The 17,622-nt window shown below is 38.1% G+C and overlaps 1 protein-coding gene across 4 annotated transcripts in view; it reads left to right on the top strand.

The window, feature by feature from the left end:
* Nucleotides 1-17,449, top strand: part of ripor1 (RHO family interacting cell polarization regulator 1) — a 108,184-nt gene extending 90,735 nt beyond the window's left edge. For 3 of the 4 annotated variants that reach the window (XM_047595684.1, XM_047595685.1, XM_047595683.1), the window contains 16 exons: nt 2,956-3,081; nt 3,549-3,697; nt 3,846-3,978; nt 6,363-6,479; nt 6,839-6,964; nt 7,052-7,221; nt 7,351-8,071; nt 9,973-10,133; nt 12,009-12,129; nt 12,476-12,611; nt 12,934-13,083; nt 13,154-13,312; nt 13,483-13,679; nt 14,176-14,259; nt 14,422-14,512; nt 15,103-17,449. In XM_047595684.1, the coding sequence (XP_047451640.1) occupies nt 2,956-3,081; nt 3,549-3,697; nt 3,846-3,978; nt 6,363-6,479; nt 6,839-6,964; nt 7,052-7,221; nt 7,351-8,071; nt 9,973-10,133; nt 12,009-12,129; nt 12,476-12,611; nt 12,934-13,083; nt 13,154-13,312; nt 13,483-13,679; nt 14,176-14,259; nt 14,422-14,512; nt 15,103-15,200 (2,739 nt within the window). In that variant the 3' untranslated portion in view covers nt 15,201-17,449. The remainder of the gene's footprint in view (nt 1-2,955; nt 3,082-3,548; nt 3,698-3,845; nt 3,979-6,362; nt 6,480-6,838; nt 6,965-7,051; nt 7,222-7,350; nt 8,072-9,972; nt 10,134-12,008; nt 12,130-12,475; nt 12,612-12,933; nt 13,084-13,153; nt 13,313-13,482; nt 13,680-14,175; nt 14,260-14,421; nt 14,513-15,102) is intronic. The other variant, XM_047595686.1, reaches the window with a different exon arrangement.
* The last annotated feature ends 173 nt before the right edge of the window (nt 17,450-17,622 follow it).

Raw genomic sequence — 17,622 nt, 5'->3', positions numbered from 1 at the left:
TTACTCGTGCTGTTCCGTGGGCCGAGTAAGACTATGGTTCCTTCATACCGTCACCCAGTCACCCGGGTTTCCCGGCTCCTCGGGAGCTGCAGGGAGACAGCTAGCAGGAGCTATACCAACGGGAGCTGCGCTTGGTCGGCCCGCACCGGCTACAGGGCGTTTGCTAACTATTGGGTTTTGCATGGTGCGGAGCCGTGCTTCCAATTCAGAGAACCTCGCCTCCAAAGCTACAAATAAACTACATTTATTACAGGTACCATTACCACTAAAGGAAGCAGAGCAGTAGCTAAACATGTGGCACGACGAGCAGGAGAGAGAAGGAGAAGCAGAGGGAGAGAAAGTAGCCATAGTTAACCACTAAATACACCAAAGCTGATTAAACTGAGAAGAAACGTGAGATTAACAAGGTGCTACAGAGGACACGTGGTTGGGTAAACTCAAAACACGAGCTTCACCACGTATACAGAAAACGTTTATGTGATTTTAACAGAGCTAAAACAGTGCAAGCACACACAGCAGCGGTGCAGAATCGGGAAGTGACGCAATACACTTACTCACGTGACGAATGTAATGCAGTGTCACAGGCTAAGCAAGGACAGGACTGTTCTCTGAGTTTCTATCCTTTGTGGTCTTAGTACATGATAGGATTTTAATCAATTTTAATCATTTTGGTGATTTTAATTTTTATGATTTTGAGTCTTTCAACTTTTTACGAGTCTCTGGCCCAACCCATAACCATGGTCACACTTTAGATCTAGTTTTTACCCTTGGCATGACCACTCCCACCTTGACTGTTGGGGATTTAGGGATCTCAGATCACCTGTCCATTAAGTTTTCTACAAATCTTCATTCTGATCCTACACCTCAACTACCTGCCTCATATGCCCATATAATATCCTCCTCCACAGCCAGGCAGTTCACTGAGGCATATCTATCTTCTGCACCTCAGACTTCTGCTGTCCCTCCCTCCTCGCCCCTCCTTTCCGAGGAATTATTCTCCCAGTTCAACTGGGTTCAACCTGTGTCAACATCTTAGACTCTATCGCTCCTCTCAAACTCAAAAAACAAAACAAAAACAAAACTCACCTCTGGTTAAACAACGACAGCATCCATACACTCAGGCAATCATGCAGAAAGGCAGAAAGGCAGAAAGAAAATGGAAAAAAGACAAGCTGCAGATCTCCTTCCAGATCCTAAGAAATCACTTACATTTCAGAAATTTCAGAAATTTCAGAAAGCAGTCAAGTCAGCCAGAACCAAATACTTCTCCAATTTAATTTCCAGTAGTACCCATAATCCAAAGATCTTATTTAACACCATAAACTCTATCATTTGTCCTCCTCCAAACACCACCCTCGACGTATCCCCTGCCAAATGGAATAGAATGTGGAATTCTCCACATTTTTCATCAACAGAATGGAAGCCATCAGAAACAATTTGCATCCCTCCTCCCATTACACTGCCAGTCCCCAGGTCTGCTCATCCAAACTGAACTCTTTCGCTCCTATCTCCCTACCCACCCTAACACAGATTGTCATCACCATGAAACCAGCAACCTGCCCCCTTGATATTATCCCCACCGCTTTCCTGAAGGATGTTTTTGTCACCACCAGTCCAAGTATCCTCTCATCAACAGCTCCATCATCTCTGGTACCGCCCCATCCTAGTTCAAGCATGCAGTTGTCCAGCCTCTCCTGAAAAAACAAACACTGATCCCACCCAGCCCAAAAACTACAGATCCATCAGTGCTCAGGTAACCCCTCAATGCCTGAAAAAAAGGAAGCTGACTCAAGTTGCTTAGGAATCAGATGTCAATTCCAAAGTTGAAGGGAAAAACCACTGTGCCTGCCACCTCAAACTTCTAAGTGTCAGTCAGATTCATTGCTTCCATGACCCTGGTAATAGCTCAAAGTGGAGTAACAAAAGGTACCTTGTGCGACACTAAGCGTACCCACCATGTGTATCTGCATCAATATTCAAACATGAGATCCAATAGATGACCATACTCAGAAATTTTAGTCAAGAAGCATTACCACCCTGGATCCTCTATGATCAGGTCATAGTACAGTTCTAATATATGTCGGATATAACATCGATAGATGTATCATTCAGTGTATGGCTTTAAGAATGAGACTTTGTGCAGATTTGTTTGCACATCTCCTGCCTTAAGGGTGCCTTTGTCCCTTATTATGTATTTGTATTCTGCACAAATAGAAGCTGACCATCAATTTTGTTTCTTACAATATTAAATGGTACTTACCTCTTCTGTGTAGAACTCTAAAATCATATGTTATTTTTTAATGTAGTCATAGTTTAATATTTAATTCTGTTTTTGATAGTTAAGTATATTTCAAGAGATTGTATCTTGCTGTAACATTCACTCAAAAATGTATTGATTTATGTTAGGACGGCCAATGGAATTTGTGTGTTAAAACATCTATTTGGGATGCCATAAAACCCAAACGTTTGTTGTGTTTGAGGGTGCTTAGTACATGGAGGTCTTAATTGCTTTAGGAATTTTTGATGACAGGTTTACATAATAAACAGTATTTACATTTTCAGTTTTTTCAAATTGTTGTTAATATTTTCATATGACACCTCCATTTTATAAAACTGGATCATTGGCTTTGTTTTGTTTCCTCGGTTTTGCCATAATCTTTGCATGAGAATATGTCATTCTGTGTTTTATGTTGTTTGCCTATTACTGATGTCGCAGAAGCCTAAATCTGTATATACAGCCACATCTTGTTTTTGTTATTAGTTCGAAAAGTCCTGTTAAAGTAAATCATTGAGTTCTAAGAGTTCTTGTTTTAAGGTAAGCGTTAGCATTAGATAAGTAGTAGCTATAATTAAGTAAAATAACACCAGAAAATGAAGTCAATGTAATGTCCTCTAAAGTTTAGTTTGGAGTCCAAACTATCTCTGTGTTTGTTCATGTGCGTGTCTGCACTCAAGATCTTTATGAAGTATGGTCGGCAGCGATGGAAGCTCCGGGGACGAATAGAGCTCAATGGCAAGCAAGTGTGGGACAATGAAGAGATGGTCTTTCTGCCACTCATCAGTGACTTCCTCTATGTGAAGGTTTGTGCCACCTAATTTCTCTAGACAATCTTTATATTAATTTTGGTCAGAGTTCAGAGTTACAGGAGTAACAGGGAGAGGGTGTAGAGCAGGGAGGGAGTTGACCTTCCTGATAGCAATGGTGGATGAAGCTGTCCTTGAGTCTGGAGGGAAGGGAGAGAGGCATCGATTATCTTCTCAGTTGCTCTCTCTATGTGCTGGAGGATTTATGGCAGGATGCAGTGCAGGCAACGTACCACACACGATGCAGCTGGTCAAGATGCTCTTAATGGTGCCTCTCTTCTGTACCTTAATCAAGAATACTGCAATGCAGTCTGCAAGTTATGGGCAATAATGTTATTACTTCCACCATAGATTACTGTACTTTCACAGTGTTAAGTTTCAACCTGAACGACTGGCATTAATTGACCTGCTGTATGCACCAACGTAATGGCAGCTTGAACAAACAACATTTCTGTGATTCTTAGGTGACAGAGCTGAAGAGCCTAGCCAGTCATGTGGTTGTAGGAAGTGTTTCCTGTGAAACTAAGGACCTGTTTGCTGCGCTACCCCAAATGGTTGCTGTGGATATTAATGACCTTGGGACTATTAAGCTAAGCCTTGAAGTCACCTGGAAGTAAGTTTTGACCATTCTGTCAGTGTGCTTACAATAATATTGAGTTTTTGAGTATTGTATTGTTTGTTAATTTTGTCTGTAAAGTGTTATTCTTTAACAAAACATGACTTAATGCCCCCTTCCTCCATTCCTTTGTTTCATCTCTTAGTCCATTCGATAAGGATGACATGGGGTCAGTTGCTAGTACTGTCAACAAAGCACCATCTGTCAGTAAAAGATTCTCAACAATCTTCAATCAGACTCCACCTGACACACCGTCTTTGCGTGAACAAGCCTTTTATGTGAGTTGTACTGTATTTCTATTTGATCTGTGAATGAATCTTTTTTTGTAGGAGCAGTACTTATTTTTTTGTTTAGTTGCCAAAATTCTGAGGAAAATAGAGGAATGGCTGAACTTGTTTTTAACAGACATACTAACAGGGTTAGCAAAGTTAATTTTGTACTGTGTTGGAAATGCAATAACTAATGTCACTATTCTAATTCATTGATTCATTAGTTTATTTCATTTAAACTGGACAATACAGTTGAAATGTCCTAAAAACCAGGGATGTGCAGCCAGGGGAAGCAGGTGAGGCATTGTGATGATAAAATCATACTATTTGTCCATTGGTCAGTGATATAAATGGAATTTTTATATGATTCCACTGATTTCAATGATTTTCATTATCAAAACTGTTGAATTTACATCTTTCCTCTGTAAATACTGGGAGTGACGCAAGCTGAGGCAGCAGTGAGCTGAGCATCACCTTGAATTGCACAATCTCTCATAAACTAGGTTAGGCTGTGCCTGTAGCTAACTCTCTCTCTGTCACTAATATAATGGTTGGACACACTTTTATCATATGGTCAATTAGCCTAATTAATGTGTTTCATGAATGTGTGGGACATATTTACTCTTGTTGATCTGGCATTAAACTGCCCTGACAAATCAGGAAATGAGGTAGCCAGTATTTCTGCCTCATGGCCTCATCTTTTACAAGTCAACTGTACAGCTACGGTCCTATTGGGATCTTTTCTCAGGAGGTGGTAAATGATGGAAGATACTTTACTGAATACTCTATATTAAAACTTTTTCAAATCATAAAAATATAGATTTAATAAGTCAATATTAGTATATGCTATATATTTGATGATTTGGTTTTAAATTTCCAGTTTCCTTTGGTGTTTTTCACACTGGGTACTCTCATGTTGAATGAGTCTGAGTGGAACTGCAATGGCAAATGTGTGCTCGTGCATCTCTTATTCTTTTTCTTAACAGCTAAAAATTTAACATTGTTACTTTCACCTTACCTACATGTGCGTAAAGAATGCTCAATTGAGATATGAAACTTAACCAGTTAGTGTGCAGTGATGAAATCAAGCTATTCCATTGAGTTCTTAAATGTAAATCTGTGCCTCACCAGCCTCAAAACACATTCTATGTCACTTCTAAAAATACATTTTAAAACCAGGCGGCAAAAACTTCACAGCAGTAATCAACACTGTTTACTGTCAAACTTTCATTCAAGGTTCTAAGGCAGAGGTGTCAAACATAAGGCCCGGGGGCCAAAACTGGCCCGCCAGAGGGTCCAATCTGGCCCGTCAGATAAATTTGCAAAAATTACACTGAAGATATCAGCTGAAAATATTTGATAAAATAAGAAATTGCACTTGCACCTTGCACTTCTTAAGAAATTCATGGTTGTTCATTACATGTAGCTGTACTTTTTTGCACTAAAGCAAAGGGAAACATTTGGAGTTGTCCTCATTTACCAGTTAATAAGCTATTCTGTTACTGGTCTGGCCCCATTGAGATCAAATTGGGCTAAATGTGGCCCCTGAACTAAAATGAGTTTGACACACCTGTTCTAAGGTATAATTTTAATTAGGACTGGAGGTATATTATATAATTAAAAATAACGGGATTAAAACAAATTTAGAGATAAAATACATAAACAGTTACAGTAATGTTACTGCACTTTTCTGATTTCCAAATTATTTTTAAATACATTCTCTTAGATCATTGCACATTCATTTTTAATCTCAAGCGACAGTTTCAAATTGAAACTAGAGAAAAGGTCAGTCGAAGGCACAGAATTTGAGCAAATGCTGCCAAATTAATGTAATCTATCTATAGCAGAGACAGCTCCTTGTAAGCCCATCTACTCTTTATGGTGTTGCACTAAGATCTGTCCCTGCTGCTTTGCTTATCCACTTTGTCCAAAAACACGCCAAAACAGTGGACATCCCTGTACATTAAAAAAAAGAAAAGCAAGAAAATTAATATTATACATCAGCTTTTAAATAAAAGCAATATAGTCTATTCTTTCATAATCCAATTCACATTTTAAGATAAGAGTCAGAGTTGTGTAGTTAATGGTCTTCAAAAAATGCATGTAAGCCAAAGTGAAAATGAATGCAGTCACTACTATTTTGATTATTAACTAATCAATTTTCTTATTTAATATATGTAACTTCTTGCTCACCCACAAATTTTTAGCATTTTGCTTGTGTCAGGGCTTATGTCATCTGGCAGTGATGTCTTTTGAACAAGATAACTCATCTAAAACAACTCTGAGAAGCGAAAACTAGGTTGGTATTTTAGGGTCATGGTTTACCCACTGCGAGAACATCACTTCCCTACTCATCTGTGTTTTCTTCCACCTGCTGCCATTTTGATGTGCAGTCTCTGCCTCGGAGTCTGGCCAAACAGCAGCACTGGCCACTGCTGGACATCTTCAGAGGCACACTTAGTCAAAGCTGCTCCTGTAATGACAGCTCACCAACAAGATCATTTACTGTAGTAAGTCATGTTATAGTAGAACCCAGAGAGTAGATACTGTATACGAATCCTACTGATATATTGATAATTTTCATGTAGAAGGAGCATAGAACAGTAGTGTCCATTGTTTGGTTTTGAAACATTTCTGTGGTTGATTTCACCTTCTTGAGTTAACTTTCTAGGTCCTAGGTTCTTCTACTTTTCTTTTTTTCTTTCTTTCTTTAAAAAAAAAAAAAAAAAAGTCGCTCACTTACTGAAGAGATATGGAGACCTGCAGAGAAGTGGCTTGTCTATCTATTGAGTAGTCTGACATCCTGACACCAACCATGTAGTAGTAGTTTTCACAAGTCCAGTCTTTAAATTCAACTGTTCTCTTTCAGAATATGCTCAGGCGACGTGAGGAGTTAGAGAATGGAACAGCATGGTCCAATTCATCTGAGTCTTCTGATGACTCCTCAAGCCCTCAGCTGTCTGTACAAGGGCTACACACAACTACCCATCGAAAAGTACACAGACATTTTGCTGTTATTTACATCTTTACATCTTATTAATCTCTCTGTGACTCTGTGGGACATTTTTTTCTTTCTCTCAAGGCAGTAGTGGTGACACCAGAGATCCAGCCAGCTGTAACAGGAAGTTCCTCCCCACAGCCGGGCATTTCATTTTACCCCAGAGATCCCTCCTCAACGTTGATGTCCACTGATAAAGTCAGCACTGTCACTGAGGTTACCAACATAAACAAACACGGAGTAAAGAATAACAGGTAGTGTTTGAATGTGGTGCTCTATTTTCTATATTCTTAGGTTAAGATATTTACATATTATTATCATATTTATTGGTTACTTGTGACATAGAAGTACAGCTAAAATGACAAGTGTGCTCTCCTCTGTAGGGATGAAGAGAAGAGAGCAGTTTCCGTGATAACAGAATCTGACAGTGAGGAAGAGATTGCAAGGAAACAATCTCCCATAAAAACAGTGGATCCATTGAAGACAAACAGCCATACCTCACGCCATTACTCACGCTCTCTGAGCCACATTAGTGAAAGCAGTGCCGATGCTATTGTGGTAACAGATAGGTTAGTCTGTGAATTTGGGGAGGCAATGTCTCAGAGCTCCGGGATCTCCATCAATGACATTGAAATGGAGATCCTTGATAGAACTCCTGAGCCACAGAGCACTGCTACCACAGACACAAACATGTCACCAAGAAGGCACTGTGTCATAGAAGAAAACACAAAAACTGATGGTGTCACAAGTCAACACCCAATCAGGAAGCAACAGGATACATCTAGCTGTGTCCTCACCCACTGCTTACCCTGGACTGAAGAAATACAGCCTAACTCTGTATCACAAACAAATAGATGCACCCACCTAGAGTGTACACCTTCAGAAAGTGAGGACGATACATATGTGGCCCGGTGGGTTCCTGTGAAGGAGGAAATATCTCTCACAGGAGGAGACTATTTGTACAAGGAAGGTGATAGTCTTGTAGACAGCAACCTGGATGAAGCCCTGGGAGCTGTAGTTTCCTGTCTCGAGGATTGTAGAGGACAGTTCCCAGAGTTACAACTACTGGAACACGAGCTAAAGCTCCTGCAGGTTACCTTGAAGGTGAGGATTAAGTATACGTGAAAAGCAAAAAAACTTCCAAAGGTGTTTAATAATATATATGTGCTGCTTGTCCTCTGAGATGCTGCTAGACAGGGCTTTCAACGGGACTTTTGCTGATTTATTTCTTCTGATCTTTATTTAGTAAATAATGCATCTGTGATATAAAATAAAAAGTTATCATATTATTATATCAATAGAAAGTTGATATTCTGATTGTGGTCTGCCAGTATTTGGGGGTATTTTGGAGCTCTCTATACAGTATGCAGCTGCCGTGTTCGTGCTATTGTGTGAGAGTCTGCAGTTTTAGTATTGTATCATTCGCTACCAGTGATGGGAGTAACGGCCTTAAAATAAACGGCGTTACTAATAGCGTTACTTTTTTCAGTAACGGGGTAATCTAACTAATTACTGTTTCCATCTTTATAACGCCGTTTCCGTTACTGAAAATTAAATGGGGCGTGTTATTTGGTTCTCAGCCACGGGAGCCACAAAGCTGTTTTTTGCGAGGAGAGGAGGGAGGGGCGAAACAACCGCATATGTGATGATTGGCTAAGGTGGAGTGGGCTTTCACGATAAGCCAATCACAGACAGTGTTCAGTTTATACACAAATCACACCCACACCCAACTAGCAGAGGTAAGCGGCAGCAATACTGAATGTGGAGGAAAAGTTGCGAGCCGTCACTGGTTGGACCGGGTCGACCCGGGTTTTTCTCTCTGATGCTGATATATCTACCTGTTACATTCTGACTAGAGGCCTGACATGCTGTATCATTGTAGAAGCTTCAGCTCAAAAACAAGTTGTGGTCTACTCCAGTAAAGACTCTGAGGGGCAGACATTGTTGTTACTTTTTTTTTTCAATCAAACAAATCAAATGTGTTGTTACATGGTCGTTAATGGAAGCGCATAGGTGAACGGCAACTGTGTGACTGTGTTTATATCCAGTTTGTATAGCGATCTCCCACTTTAACGATCATGACAGCGCTCTGCATCTGAGGAAAGGGGGATTTGGAGGAAGATATCAGGCTTTGCACAGGACACAGTGATTTATTCTAATATCAGCAGCCTTTAGAAAGAGCGGGGGATTGAAAGGGTCCATTCTTCAGGTCCTCAACAAACTGCAACTTTATCTGTAATGTACGCGATGACGTATGAGGGAGGAAAAAACAGGCACGCAGCTCTCACAGCGGGAGGTCCAACCCAGGACTTGTGCCGATGAGAAAGCCTTATATGTCTACCAGTTGGGGTCTGAGGTGCAACAAATATTAAAAGTTCTGTGTAAGTACGTGTCTATACAATTCTACTCCATGCAACTGGGTTGTGAAACCTGCCAAGAAAAATATCAAATTATTAGACACATTTAAACTTAAAAAAAAGGAAGAGTAACGCAATAGTTACTTTCCCAGGTAACTAGTTACTTTTATAGTGGAGTAATTCAGTTACTTTTTGGGAGAAGTAACTAGCAACTATAACTAATTACTTTTTAAAAGTAATGTGCCCAACACTGTTCGTTACGCATTCTACACAAATATGTATATGTACACTACAAGTCAAAAGTTTGGACATGCCTTGTCATTTAATGGTTTAGTTTAACCCCATTAAGGAGGCAAGAAATTTCAGATGACTACATCTTAAAGCTCACTGAGAGAAAGCAAAGGGTTTTCAGCGCTGTCAACAAAGCGAAGGGTGGCTACATTGAGGGATCTAAAATATAAAACATATTTAGAATTATTTATTTGCTACATGACTACATATATCTTGCTTCATTTGATGTCTTCAGTATTTCTTCAATGTAAAGAGAAGTACAAAATAAAGAAAAAACTTTGGATGAGAAAGTGTATCCAAAGTTTTGTATTCTTGTGGAAATTTAAAAACATATGTTATTTTTTGTGTGTGTTGAAGGGTAAGCACAGCCGATCACCAAGCACGGTCAGCCTCACATTGGAAACAGTCCTGGGCAGCTTTGACTTTCTCAACACATCAGACTGGGAGGAAGAGGAGGACGAGGAAGAGTGTTGTGACAAGAGCAGCAGACATGGCCCGTCTATAAAGACAAATGAACGGTTGGTGAAAACACTGACTAAATCCTTTCAAACAGACCCCCAACAGACTGCAGCATGAAAAAGTGTGCTGGCAATCAGAGTGGTAGAACAAGGTGTCAATCTCTTTATATGAATGCCTATTTAAATACTAATACAAGCTCAACCTTCGTTAACATTAGCCGCTGAGTCACCATTGTGTAAAAAATAAAAAAGCTGCTTACTTTGTCTAATGTTGTGATGCTCCCCTGTTACTGGTGCAATACATCAGTTGACATTTTTAAACATATCTGAAAGGATGGTTTGTCAAGATGTGTGATAGAATAGAAATTTGTCCCTCATTGGGGAAACTGCAGTTTTCAACATCACACATAGTACAGAAAAGTAACAAGAATAATGAGTGGACTGTGTAAAAAGATAAATAGTAAGATTAAAGAAGTAGAATAGAATAAACATCCAAAATGGCATTTAATAAAGCCAACTGGATTTGTAGAACTTCCATTCATAGGGTAAGTAGCCTAGGCACAGAGTCCCCCCTCTCAACAACAGATAAGTAACAGCCATTATGGAAATAGTGACACCAGTTTCTGGTCAAGCAAGTTTCTGGTGGGTGTACCCACAGAGTTTATTCATATTTAAACCTCAATTTCCCACTAGTTTATCAGAACTGAAGAAGCCACTGGGATGAGTGGTGAAATATCTTCAAGAAATTCTACAAGTCTGGGTTGCCTTTATTCAATACCTTTTTGGATTACCATGACCTGGATGACTGAGAACCTTCACAGACAATGGAATAAACAATATACAAGTATTGGCATATATACAAAAAGTAGTAAATTGCAACAGAAAGTAATTGGATTGTAACACAAAGTATTGCACCTCTATATATTGCACCTCTATATTGCACATTGATGACTGATATATAACTTAAAAGCAGTAAAAGAGCTGTAGATGCTACCCTCCAAATGGTCTGGTCAAACCGGTTAGTGTCATATTTTACATTTTAGTGTTTGCAGTATTACTCTGTTTTTTTTTGTTGTTGTTTTTTTTTTGTCCTTAATTAAATCATTTTACCCTCATTGTAACACTGTATTTCACACTCTTCCTTATGGCTTTTGTTTTTGATTATGTGTCTCCTTTGGACGTATTTTTGTCATGTCATGATCTGAACCCAACTTATTTTATAATCAGTTCTTTTTGGAAAATCTGTTTGGCTGACCCTTGTGTCAACAGTGTTAATTGGAAGCTAAGGCTGTGCGTATTGGTCCAGAAATAACAATACTTCCAATCTAGACATGTGTTTTTTAGAATCCACTTTCACAATAAATAGTTATTTAATACTTGTATGACACAGAATCTTTTATCAATTCTAAAAAAAAAAAGTAAAAAGCGTGAGAGAGGGGGAGTGCAGGGAATGTCCCCACACCTAAGACAGACCTCTGTGGTGGCAGCCCTTAAATTCAGAGGGGCAATATCCAGGTATGTAGTGAAAGTACATCACAGTGCCCATCACAGGCAATACAAGTAGACCATGTCAACATGCTGTTGTTTCTTAACAAAAACATAAATGGGAAATGCTAGAGAATGTTGAATGAGACAGCAATGAGACACATGTGATTTGCACAGATTGTCTTTAAGTGCTCTGATTAAAGAGAAGTATGATGTTTGGCAGTTTTTAGATATAAGGTATAAAATACATTATTCATGATTAGATTCACAAATGTGCATTGCAAAAGTCGTCATTTCCATATACACAAGTAGACATCTAAAAGTACTGATATCGGTATCGGGATACTACCCTTGGTATTACTTGGCATCGGATCGAAAGGAAAAATAGTGGTATCACATATCCCTATCAGAAGCCTCCCATAACACTGTGAATGTTTTGTGTGTGTGAAGGTCTCCAAAGGAAGGAGACTGGTCAAGTCCTTCCTTCTCCAACTCTCTCACCACAACTGGCTGCGCCAGTCTAGACTGCTCCCTGTTGGTCCACTTGAAGAACTGCAGTAGTCAGTTGTTGGTAAGACACCTGTAACACTGACTTCAAGTCATTTTCCACACAGAGATAAAAGTTTCTAACTTCTATAATGCATCATTATCACCTTTAATTCAGTCCATCAGGGCTCCAGCATTGCAGACATGGTTGTTATGGCAACTCTATCTTAGACATAAACATGGATTGTGAGAACATTAAGGAATAGTTTTATTCATTTCTTACTACATTATACTAATTTTAGATTGAATTACAATTTATTAAGTGTCTTTGTGACAAATAAACTTATTAATGAATTAATGTTTTAGTTAGAAAGTGTATCAAAGCGGTTGGTCTGATGATAAATGTAACTGATTTATGTACATGTCTTTAGCGTTTAGGTATATTTGGTCCTCTGCGATGTAGAGAGATGTATGCCTTAGACAGACTGCTGAGAGAGGCTCGTGTCCTTGAAATCATCCGACAAATCACCAAGGACAACCCTCAACGCATCAGACAGCCTACTGAAGGTAAGTTGTAGTACTTATACCTTTCAAAATCTTTATTTATTTGTCTGAGCAGCTTGCTACCATGCCTATATGCAGAGATGATCGTCAGTCACAGTGGTGGCACATTCTCAGAACTGAAGAAGCTAAACCTAGTTTAAATTTAAACATGTGAAGCAAAAAGCATGCATGAATGTCTGACTAACATAGAAGCAGTGATAGGAGTGAAATGTAATAGTTCTCCCTGGAGGTTGTGTGTCACATAGTGGAACAGGAGACACTGCACAAACACAGAGAAGAATGGATCCTACTCTTTTAAGCTAACTGTTTTTTCTGTGTGTTACAGTGGTACCACAGCTCAGCCTCTGTCTAGGTGCTGTGTCACTATGGCAACGATGTGTTGGGCAGGGCAATGCTTACTGCATATCTGCTGAGAGCTTCTTGGCTACATTGTCTACAGTCTACTCCAGTGTTCTTCCTAAAATGACTGACAGAGGTAGATCAACTGTGGGTGTATAGTACAATTGAATGTGGGTGCTATTTTAACACTTGATGTATTTGTTCAGTGTGCTTATGTCTGGTTGAGCGAGTGCTGGGCCAGCAGTTATCACAGCGAGGCAGCAACAGAGACAGACTGATGGTGACGTTATTCCAGTTGTGGAATTACTTGGACTCCAATGGTATCAGTAACATGGAAATTCACATCAGTGAGCTGGCAGAAGAGGGTACACACATGCACACACACACACACACACACACACACACACACACACACACACACACACACACACACACACACACACACACACACACACACACACACACAGCAAACTAAGTGTATTCAAAAACAACTTATAATCAGTTACAGTAATGAATAATGACCATACTTCCGCAGTGTGGTTTGTGCAGAGTCTGGGATCATGTGACCTGGATGTGATTGTCCACACTCTGCGTCATCCTAGTGAGTGCAGCCTGAGGAGGGAAGGACTTCATGCTGTGGCCAAACTACTTAAAGATTCACACGTCAAAGTGTCAGCCTCTGCCAGCTCAGTGCTGAGAGGTTTAGCTGCCCAGCCTGGACAGAGAGAGCAGGTGAGAGGACACTCAATGGTGGTGTGAAAAAGTTTTTGCCCCACTTTCAGATTTCTTATTTTTTGCATTTTTGTCACAACTAAATGTTTCAGCTTATCAAACAAATTTAAATATTAGACAAAGATAACACAAGTAAACTGAAAATGCAAATTTTAAATGAATGATTGTTTCGTCCAGAGAAATTCTGGAAAAAATGAGAAAGAAAAATTGATTTTATTTTCCCTTAATAATAAAAACCTTAATTTAAAAGCTGTATTTTGTGCTACTACTGTATGTATGCATGCATAGTATACAACAACATGAACATATTTCTAAAGATGGAATTTAAATAAATTTGTTTTTAATTATTTTTGAATAAATTAATTACTGAATATTTCTGTGCATATTACTGTTTTTCTGTGATTTCATAAAACAGATTATATGAAGTCTATCATCACAAGACAGTAATCACATAAACACATAACATCACATAACAATATCTTCTCCTCCCCCATAGGCTTTGGTTAGCTGTCTAGAACTGCTGGAAGATGAGAATGTGGACACCAGAGTCTGTGGATGCAAGGCATTAGCTTGTCTCAAGGTGCAAAGACATTCACAAAAAATACCATTTTAGTGCATTGTTGATATAATTTATTGCATTTTATCTGTAAAGTAATAATTCATATAATACAACTGTGTCCATCAATGACATAATGTAATATTTTTTATCATATTGACAACTGTATACAATCTGTCATTCCAGGCCAAAGAAAGCATTGATCAGTTAGTGTATCTTTGTCAGACAGACAAGGAGGAAGTCCGAGATGCTGCCAAACAAACACTGCTGGTGCTCGGTAAATAACCTTCATATTCCTTAGACTAGAAATGGCAAGACAGTGCAATTCTAGGATGGGTGTGTAAAGAAGAATGAGAAGAAGAGTCCAGAATAAATGTTTGTTATTTTATTACTGCATGGTATATAAAGAAAGGTCATGGTGTGTGTATATACAGTAGTTTCTTACCCATAACCAGCATTAACTTTTGGCAACTTGAACTTCAGTTAATCACTCCCCGTGTTCTTAAATAACCTATAATTCTGTCACCAGTTCACTGCGTATTACTTCCTTGGACCACTTTTGATAAGTACTTACCTCTTCAGATATTGCATGTAAAACCCCCAGAAGAGCTACAATTTTGGCAAAGCTTTGACCCAGTTGAATATTCTGATTTGCTAATTTTTGGGTTTCCAACAAGTTAGAAAATTCACTTGCCACTTAATGTATCCCCCCCCCCCCCCCCCCGACAGGTGTTATTAGTAATCATAATGTTATTGCTGACTCATACCTGTTTTTATCTATTATCTTTATCTATTAATGTATTCATTAATAATTGTTTCATTGACTTACTTCTTCCATTTTGTTGTTTCATTCACTGTGGAGAGCAGGTGAGGAAGGAAAGATGGCACACAGACATGTGGAAACGTCCCAGGACAGTATGCCGAGACTCTTCACTCCGGGAAGCATGGCCAGCACAGCTTTCTAACCCGACACACATCAACACATCCCACTGGGTGGGAACAAGAACAGAAAGTTAAAACTACATGAATGGATGTTGTGTTTCTGAAAATGCAAAGGATATGATGAGAATGTTGTTCTTTTATGCCATAACTACAATGATTAAAATGTACAAAACAAACATTATATAGTATATGATATACAGTATATATACTATCAGAGAGCTAGCAAATAAGCAAATATACTTAACACTGGGCAAATCAGATAGCTACACATACAGAAAAACAAAACGAAACCAAAAAAAGCTGACATAGCCGACATAACAGCCAGCAGACAGTATTACACACACAACACTTTCTATTCCAGACCACTGTGAAATGTCTACTAATTCAGTTTGAATATAAAATGAAAAATTTCCACTTGGTCTTATATAGTTTTAAATTTAATGTGTTATGTTTACACTGGCAACAGATTAAATTTAAACCCTATAGTTTGAGAGTGTAGATAACTTCAGTCACTTCTGCACAGATTATGTGTTACGCACTTCAGTGCCATTATTCTGTACAATTATAAGACATATATTATTTTTATGAAAATACACATAACTATGGAATTCAATATGTCTTTGTTATTTGTTTTATTTGAGCGTAGTCTGAAGTTACATAAGGATATGTCAATGCTGCATAAATTAAAGTACATTTGATTTCACATTATATGTATTGCGGCCCATGAGCTGGGTCAAAACAGTACTATTGACGGAGTTGCGGTGAATGGGTAGTATTATGTTTGACCATTTATTGTTAAAGGGCCTTTCGAGTGTTTTTGTATTTTATGTCATTTCTCACTGTTAACATATTAAAACTTTAATTTTAATGGTGCAGTTTTAAAAATATATTTCAACCAAAGCTAAATATGGAGCTGATGTTTACTATATGAATTACCAAACAAAAAATCAAATTTCAGTTTTCCATAGCTTCATATTAATTCAGTATACAGTCAAAATTGTGTAAAGATGTAAACTGTTACACATTGGTAGACTATATTGAGAGCATATACATGTCTCCCAGTCTCTTCTGTACACTAATACTGTGATGAAAAGCATGTGTATAGATGTTGTTCTAACAGTAAAAAACAAAAAGTTTTAGCAATGAACTAAGTAAGGGGACATTTCTCCTAGTGCCATTATCATTCACTCTGTCCAAACATGTAAGCAAGCTTATAGCATTCCAATCAGCCTCAATTTAACTTTGCATTTAGCAAAAGTTGTTCACCATTGTACCCACTACATAGCACCATGTTACTATTTCAATTGAACTGAACAACCTGTTCAATTCAATTATAATTTTGTATCATGTGACCTGAGAATGTTTAGCTCAGACCACTGCTGTGCCTTTGTACAGTTTTACATTAGCCATTAGTTTAGATATGATCTTTTTTATATGTTGTTTTTGCTTTTATACCACTGTACAGTTGTTTCTCTATATGGTCAATTTTACCAACAACATTCAAAACACAGTAAATTTAGTCTAAATACTGAAAAGTTTAACTGTACCTTGGTGTTTAACTTTTCCTGTGTGAACATGCCTTATACCAAAGAGAAATCAGCAAAGACTATGCAAACAGATCACATAAAGTTAGTTAATTTATTCATTATGAATGTAATTTCTTCAGATTGAAAAAAAAAAAATGATTTAAATTATGCAAATTTTGGTAAACAGACTGTGAAATCTGAGACTAATAAACACACAAAGTTATTTGTTTCCACATAGCCACATGCTTAAATATTAAAGGCGATCATAAATTAATCTTGTACTGTTGTGTGGTAAAAACTGTCATCTAGATATAGTTTTGACAACTGGATGTAATGAGTGATGAGATAATTAACCAGCTGTATATTATGTTCTGTTTGAATATTATATAATATAGTTTATTATGAGTAAAACTAGGTAGTGTCACTGAAATCTTAATGTATATGTGAGAATTTACTTGGTAAATATGGAGACTACCACTGTTTTCAATGTTCTTTTCTAAAGGGCAACAGAGATCCGATAAATCATCTATAAATCCTCTCGGTTTTTAAGTGCCTCGATGTTTGATAGATAGAGAAATGGTGATAGCATTGAAAAACACTCTGCAGTACATTACATTTTTCCCCACACGCTTGATAAACTGCAACATTGGATTTTCTTGTATTTGTTTTCTAGAATATAATGTACAAAATTTTCCAGGAATTGTTTGTCAGATATATACAAACTATTAAAATGTGTTCAAACATTACTTCACATGCCACTAGTTTTGTTGATTTGACTGACATTCTCATACAGGCAAATAACACACACACTGTACTGCCTCAAGTTTGATTTTTTGAGATAGAATTAGATCATTTGGGAAACAGCGTTTTCCTAGACAACACATGATACAAGCTCCGGGTATTCTGTTCTCAGGATACA

The sequence above is a fragment of the Mugil cephalus genome, chromosome 10 (assembly GCF_022458985.1).
Source record: "Mugil cephalus isolate CIBA_MC_2020 chromosome 10, CIBA_Mcephalus_1.1, whole genome shotgun sequence".
Taxonomy (NCBI): domain Eukaryota; kingdom Metazoa; phylum Chordata; class Actinopteri; order Mugiliformes; family Mugilidae; genus Mugil; species Mugil cephalus.
Note: the sequence above shows the minus strand (reverse complement) of the source record. Positions and strands in the feature narration are given on the sequence as shown.